This window comes from Bidens hawaiensis, unplaced genomic scaffold, assembly GCF_021521415.1.
Source record: "Bidens hawaiensis isolate Kalapana, Puna unplaced genomic scaffold, B.hawaiensis_p1.1 tig00025011_1, whole genome shotgun sequence".
In the NCBI taxonomy this organism is placed as follows: domain Eukaryota; kingdom Viridiplantae; phylum Streptophyta; class Magnoliopsida; order Asterales; family Asteraceae; genus Bidens; species Bidens hawaiensis.
In genome coordinates this window covers 292,223-299,992 of record NW_027493975.1, presented here as the reverse complement: position 1 = coordinate 299,992, position 7,770 = coordinate 292,223, and the positions used below count along the sequence as shown (strand labels likewise).

Sequence of the window (7,770 nt, the reverse complement as noted above, 5' to 3'; positions counted from 1 at the left end):
AAAATACATAATAATTTTATTCCTTGTTAACTATTACGCGTTTTTGAATGAAAAGTTAGTGAGAGCCATCATGCCTACATGACAGTGACGTGACATGCCGTTTTTCATTTTTATTTAAACCAATAAACATAGTCTAAACTTATTTCATATTAAGATGATTAACTTTTGAAATTATTTTTATTTTTATGGCGCTTAACGTTTGAGTTTAACAGTCATAACTAATAAAACATGATAAATGAATCAATGCCCCCCACCAAGCTTAGGCGAGGAAGCCCAAATGCTTATGATTTTATGAACGTAACATGATTAGAATAATTAAGATCGTGTAAGATATTGTGGATGAATATCTTCTATAATTAATTGCTAATCATATTATTTTATCATGGCATATGTCATATAAAGTGTTGAATGAGAGGTTATTCAGATACCAAAAGTCCAAAACAATAATTTGATTTTATAAAAAAGTAAGGAGTGGTTGGTTGTCGGTATACACCTCCCTCCACCTGCCCCGTGATTGACAAAAAAAAAAAAAAAAAAAAAAAAGGCTATGTGAGTTTGGTGGCCCGGTTTATTTGACTCAACTCTATGTACACGTTTCATTTTCATATATATCCTATCCGTCAATGTTTGTTACTATAGATCAATCTCCTGGCTCCACATGTTAGGACAATTATTGAGACTAATCATTACTTATAACCCGTTAAGTTCGTAGGAATACCTTTAATCATCCTATGTGGTTATAAGTACCTACTTGAATTCTTATTACTCGAAATCTAATCTTAAACTCACATAAAAACCAGATTAAGATATATTAAATACACAACTATAATTACGATAACTCTAAATTTTTAATAAGACACAATTTTCTTTATTAAGATTATATAATATATTCAGTCTCAATGTGAATAAAAACGCATAATGTCATACTCATCCCGAACTCAATAAAAGTATTATAATTGATCTCATATTCAAATAATCGTCCCAAATGTTTATAGTTTTCTAATAAGGTCTAGCTTTATAATTATCCTTTATAAGCATTCAAAAATCTCAACATATCTTAGCAACACTTCTTTATTTAAGTAAACTTGGAAGCCATGTGCACCATCTTACTTGTAATTAACGAAAGAGACTAAATTACAAGTTGTGTCCTCTACATTTTATGAAAATCATAAAACATGTCCTTTGAAAAGTATATTACATTGATTGTCTTTTTTACACTTAGTTTAAAATATTGGGTTTTACGATTCAAAAACGGGTAGTAGCGCAGCTTGTTGCCTGTTTGCTTTTTGTTTCGATTTAATCACTACTTTTCAGTTTTATTAAATTTATAAAAATAAGAAGAACCATTGTCATTAGTTTATAACATTCTTGCCCTTTTATCAAACAGTCATCCAACCCATCCGTCAAGTCATATCACATGCATCTCACATGAGCGTTAAACAGTCATTTTACTACTTATCTACCTCTTTATCTCACAAAAAATAAACAAAGAGTTAGTAAAAAAGGACTGGTGTGCCCTCACGTGACATGCATGTGATCTAACTTAACGGATGGCTTGAACGACCGTGATATTATAATTTATAAAGAAACATAAACGACAAAGCTTGTACTTTATTAAAAGAATAATAAATCATATAGGCTGATAAAGACATAACCCAAACATGAGGGTGTTTAATACAAATTCACCTCTGTTTACACATTTAAAAATAACAGCTCTTTCTTTCTTTGTTTCTTTATATTAAACAAACTTGATCACAATATTCTTCTTCAATTATTATTATTATTATTATTATCTCCGGCAAAAATGGATGATTCCCGGCAGCCGGATTTCCGTATAAAAGTCAACTCTAGACGCGGGTTCGGAGGCGGAAACATCATCCATCCGGTTGAAGTCGAATCATCGCCTGCGGTGAATCAAACTCAAACACCATCTCCTTTGCGAGAGGTTAAGCATTTTAAGAAGTGGTTCCCATGGTTGATCCCAAGTTTTGTGATAGCAGATACTGTGCTGTTTATTATTACTATGTATGTCAATGATTGTCCTAAAAACTCGGTCTCTTGCATCGCTACCTTCTTGAAGAGATTGTCGTTTCAGCCGTTTAAGGAGAATCCGCTTCTGGGACCGACTTCTTTGACGTAAATCTCTTGATCTATGTTTGTAATATCACAATTGGATAATTGGTAGATTGTATAGGCAACAGATTAGGAGTGTAAATGAGCCCGAGTTTGACTAGGCTCCTGTTGACTTGTGGGATCTCGAGCTTGGCTCGTTTCAAGCTCTTTTCCAATAGCTCCGGGCTGGCTCGTTTATTATTTATTTAATTATTTTTATACATTTTGAGAAAAAAACATTAATAAGTTTAGCCTTTAAGCTCGGCTTGAGCTCGTGAAGTTAATACTTGGAAGTGCAAAAGAGTTAAAATCTAATAAATACACAAGCTTCGTTAAGGCTCAATGAGCCTAAATGATCTTCCCATACAAGGTTTGCGTTCGGGCTCAGTAACTAAACGCACTTTATTTGAGGCTAGGGCTCGGCTTGAACTCGACAAGGCTCAGATCATTTTGAGCTTTTTATCGATTCGATCTCGGGTAGCTCGTATTGATATTGATTTGGTGAATCTGTTCATAACTTCATATGGTTCTGTTTTCTTACCATCAATTTGCCGCGAGTTTGTACTTTTATGGCTGCGTTTACTACAGTTGTGTCATGAATTCTTATAGCAATTTTTCATTAACAATCATCAAAACACGGCATTTTGTCTAAATAGGTTTATATGGTATATTTCTTTGTATAGCAGGTGCTTTTAAAAGGTTATTTGTATACTGGTAATCTGAAAATTGATATTTATATCTTTTTTTTTAGGCTAGAAAAAATGGGGGCTTTGGATGTGAGCAAAGTGGTTGATGATCACCAGGTTTGGCGTCTGATTACTTGCATTTGGTTGCACGGTGGACTTTTTCATTTACTGGCAAACATGTTGAGTCTTTTAGTTATTGGCATTCGACTTGAGCAAGAGTTCGGGTTCAGTAAGTGCATTAGCTATGATGTTAAAGTTTATTCATCATCAATATATGTCTCATTACCTAATAATTAATACGGAAATCATTGTTAAAGTAACCTTCTTATTAAAGATAAACGTTAACCGAATTTATTAATTTTCTTGTACATTTGCAGTACGCATTGGGTTGCTTTACGTGATCTCAGGGTTTGGTGGCAGTTTAATGTCTGCACTTTTCCTTCAGTCCAATATATCAGTCGGTGCTTCGGGTGCGGTTTTTGGTTTGTTGGGTGCAATGCTTTCTGAACTTATAACTAATTGGACTATATATGCGAATAAGGTATTTGATCAAATGCTCACATTTCTCATCAACTGCATTTTAAAGATAATTTGTCTAAAAGTTTGTTACTTTTATGTTCAGGTGTCAGCATTATTGACTCTTGTGATCATCATTGCTATTAATCTGGCTGTTGGGATTCTGCCACATGTTGATAATTTTGCTCATCTTGGTGGGTTCGCTTCTGGTTTTCTTCTCGGGTTCGTGTTTTTGATGCGTCCCCAATTCGGATGGGTTAGCCAAAGATACGCGCCTGCTTATGCTACAGTTGGAGCTAAACCTAAATACAAGACGTATCAACGAGTCCTTTGGCTCGTTTCACTTATCCTTTTGGTGGTCGGGTAAGAAAGTGACTAATTTTATTAGGAATTAGTTACACGGATAGTCTCTGTCGTTTGGCCATATTGCAACTTCAATACACAAGCTATTAAAAATTACAACTATAGCCTAACCGTTTGCACGAATGTAACATTGTTTGTCCCTCGAATGGATGGGCGTTAATTTGTTCTGTTCAGTGAGTGTGAAATGACCAACTTATTAAGGGTATTTTGGTCATTGACTCATTTTACACCCATTTAAAGCCCATCCATTCTAGGGACCAACAGTACGTTCGTGCAAACAGTTGGTCTAAAGTCCAAATTTTTAAAAACTTGTGGACTGAAGTAGCAACATGGTCAAACCACACGGATTGTCTGTTATTAATTCTTATTTTGCATATTGGACCCGTTTTATACAGGATGATTGTTGGGCTTGTTTCGCTTCTGCGTGGAGTCAACTTGAATGATCATTGTTCTTGGTGTCATTACATGAGTTGTGTACCTACTTCACGGTGGAGTTGCAACACGGATTCTGTGTCCTGCATGGTGAGTTATTAAAGTTGAAACACATTTGTTTTACATTTAACTTTTATTAAAATTAATTTGGATTTGAAACTGATGGATAATGATGTGACATGACAGTCTGAGCAAACGGGTAATCAGTATACGTTAACTTGCTCCGGTAGTGGTAGAAACGGGACCTATACGCTGGACAACCCAAACCAGTCTAAGATTCGAGGTCTTTGCAGTCAGCTTTGTCGGTGATTGCTAGTGGTGGTACATATGTTTGTTTACAAACACTGTATTTGTATGATATGATTCATTTTATTATTTTGTGTTATAATACTGAACACTTTTTGAGGGATATGGTATACCAACTTAAACTTATCTGTATTTAATGGTTTTGATTCACATTCTACAGTTCACTTCCTATAGTATGTATTTATGTTAGGTCTCAATCCTCGTGTACATGCTACAATTAGAGAAGTGTAACACATTGCATAAAGTTGAAAGATTTTTGTGATCAAACATAGGCATGATAACAAACATGATTCACGAACGCCAATAAAAGTAGACAACAATATTCATAGTATACCATCATGATCACATGATTTAGCGATATCCATCATTTTGAAAGTAAGCAATAACATCCCAGTTATAGTTATATACCATTAAGAGGATTAAAAGGTTAGGTCAAATACAAGCTTCAAAAACGAACGAATATGCAAATGAAGGTCAATTAGTATTACTAGTGACTAAGAAATAAATTCAAGAAATATGTTAGTGAGCAAAAATGAACTATCTGCACCGTGTTCAGGTTTGTTCATTAAGTTAAATAAAAAATGAACTATCTGCACACATGTTCAGGTTTGTTCATTAAGTTAAATAAACGAACTTCCCAAAAGATGGTTCACTAAACATTCGGTTCATTTACATGTCAAAACTACTTCATCAACTACGGTTATCTTGTAGCCAACTGCACCCCGAAACTTTCTTCAATCCTTTACCTTTCATGGCACCTCTTATGTCATCAACCTCACTCCAAAAACCAGAATCAGAAGACACATTAGCAGATATCACATAGTTTGACCCAAGATCCGGCTCAATCTTTAACAAAAGCTTCACCAAACTGTCATCGAAGCTAACCCTACTTCCATGATTCTTATATGCACTAATAAAGCTCCTTAAAATAACAGAATTAGGTTCCATTGGCATGGTTTTTAAAACATGATATGCTTCTTCAATCATCCCAGCTCGCCCAAGCATATCCACCATGCATCCATAATGTTCCATTGTCGGTTGAATGTTGTAAAGATTCACCATTTGGTCAAAATACCTTTGACCCGTTTCAACAAGACCCAAATGACTACAAGCAGAAAGAATCCCAGAAAATGAAATGGTGTCGGGTGTGAATCCAAGATCTTCCATTTGGTTAAACAATGAGATTGCTTCTTCACCGTGCCCGTTTTCTGCAAGCCCAGTAATCATTATAGTCCAAGACTGCAGATTTCTGTCATTCATGGAGTTAAAGATTAATAATGCTTTCTCAATGTAGCCACATGCTGAATACATCTCAATGAGTGCTGTGGCTAGTGACACATCCAAGTCGATATCGTTTGTGACAATGTATGAATGGATTGACTCGCCCATTTTGATGTTAACCAGATGAGAACAAACAGACAGCAGGCTAACCAAAGTTACAGAATTCGGCTTTACATTTGCTAGCTTCATGTCTTGATACACCGATAATGCATCCAATGGATACTTGCTGCATAATTTGGTTTGTTAATAAGTCAAACTGTAAACGAACCAAACGTTCGACGAACTGTTCGGCAGAAATTTCGTTTATGTTCGTTTGTTTAATTAATGAACGAACATGAACAAGGAATTTTGTTCGATTAAGTAAATGAACGAACACGAACAGAGGCCATGTTTGTTCAATTGTGTTCGTGAAAGTTCAATAAAGTGCTCGTTTACGTGCGTTTGTGTTGGTTAATGCTCGTTCATTAAGGTTTTTTAATATTTTTTTATCGACTTTTCTAATCTTATCATATAGATTTAAGCAAATTTATTAATTATAAAACGAAAATATATGAGTATTGTGTGATTAATTTATATGAGTATTGTGTGATTAATTTATATGTGTATTAACATATGAATATTAGTGCTAGAAAAAACACCAATACATACTTGGTAGCCAGACCGAACCGTCGACAAACACTGACCATTCTCGGTCAGCCAAATCAAATAAAACATTGTTTGTGTTCCTTCGTATGTGCTCGTGAACCATTCACGAACAAGTTCATTTCCTTAATGAACATACACTAACAAGATATTCCGTTCGGTTATGTGTTCGATAAAAGCTTAATGGAAATCAGCCCTATAATAATTACTAATTAACGATAGAATGTTGATCATACTAGTGCTACGAATGATAAAAAATACTTAATTTAATCAATGTGGGATCTAGGAACAACATACCAAGTAAGATACGCAGCAATCATACAACTCCAAGAAACCACATCTCTCTCAGTCATTTCATCAAACACCTTGCCTGCACACCCGATATCTCCAAACGCAGCATACATCCTCACAAGGGTATTAGTTATATACCGATCCGAATCAAAACCCGTCTTTAAAACCGCCGAATGCACCGACCCACCAGCGGGAAACAACGAGCAACGTCCACACGACTTGATCACAAACGGGTACGTGTATTTATCAGGTTTAAGATCAGTAGTTCTTTGAAGCTGGGTATGAAGTTTGAGTGACTCAGATGGTGTTGGGCTCTTGGAGTAGTGGTTAATAAGGGTGTTCCAGGCGAATAGAGGTGGGGTTACTGGCAAGTAATCGAAGAACTTTCTGGCTAGCTCGATGGATATTGCAGAGGAGATGAGTATGAAGTTTGATATGATGAATTCGTGGTGATTGAGTGCAGTTTTGAGGATTAAAGAGTGGATTTGGTGGAGATGAGTTGTGGTTTTTGATTGTTGGAAGAGGAGTTGAAGATGGTGGAAACTCATGTCTGTAAAAGTATAAAACAAGCTACTTTTTAAGATTTATATATTTCAAAACACGCGGGTTAACACCAAACCGCAAATGTAACCCGAATAATCTGATCCGAATACTTATTTGGATATTCGGATCATATCGATCCGAATAACTAATTCGGATTCGGATTGTTCGGATATCCGAATAAATAACACGTGTTATAATTATTTGAAGTTTGATTTTATTCGTGTACTGTTTTAATTTTAGAACTACGATTCATCATAGATTTAATTAGTCTTTTGTTTGTGTGCGTACCCGGTTTTGTATTTTTATTTAATTATACGTTTGTGTGAATGTTTGTTATAAGGTTTATTTCGGGTTATTCGGATTATTTCGTATTATCCGAATACATCCGAAATCAATTCGGATCAGGTAGGAACCACCCTAATTCGGATCGGATCGGATTGGATTTCGGATAGAGTCCTAAAAATTTCAAATCCGAACAATCTAAACCGAATAAACCAAATAATGCGTTATTTGATCCCATGAACACCCCAATTTATACTTACACAAGATTACATTAACATTATGTATTTCGTTTTAGTAGTGATCTTATATACAATAA

At 35.1% G+C, this 7,770-nt stretch overlaps 2 protein-coding genes across 2 annotated transcripts; one reads left to right on the top strand and one right to left on the bottom strand.

Annotated features, from left to right (window-relative positions):
• The first annotated feature begins 1,757 nt into the window (after nt 1-1,757).
• LOC143570604 (RHOMBOID-like protein 1) lies at nt 1,758-4,514 on the top strand. The gene is made up of 6 exons (XM_077056218.1): nt 1,758-2,136; nt 2,864-3,027; nt 3,176-3,339; nt 3,421-3,677; nt 4,073-4,199; nt 4,296-4,514. Exons 1-6 carry the CDS (start codon nt 1,805-1,807, stop codon nt 4,416-4,418), a joined length of 1,167 nt encoding a protein of 388 aa, XP_076912333.1. The 5' UTR covers nt 1,758-1,804; the 3' UTR covers nt 4,419-4,514.
• A 547-nt stretch (nt 4,515-5,061) lies between these two features.
• On the bottom strand, nt 5,062-7,177 carry LOC143570597 (pentatricopeptide repeat-containing protein At2g01510, mitochondrial-like). Its single transcript, XM_077056212.1, has 2 exons — nt 6,636-7,177; nt 5,062-5,922 (listed from the first exon to the last, which is right to left on the bottom strand). The coding sequence occupies exons 1-2, from the start codon at nt 7,175-7,177 to the stop codon at nt 5,106-5,108; spliced, it is 1,359 nt and encodes a 452-aa protein (XP_076912327.1). The 3' UTR covers nt 5,062-5,105.
• Nucleotides 7,178-7,770: the final 593 nt, after the last annotated feature.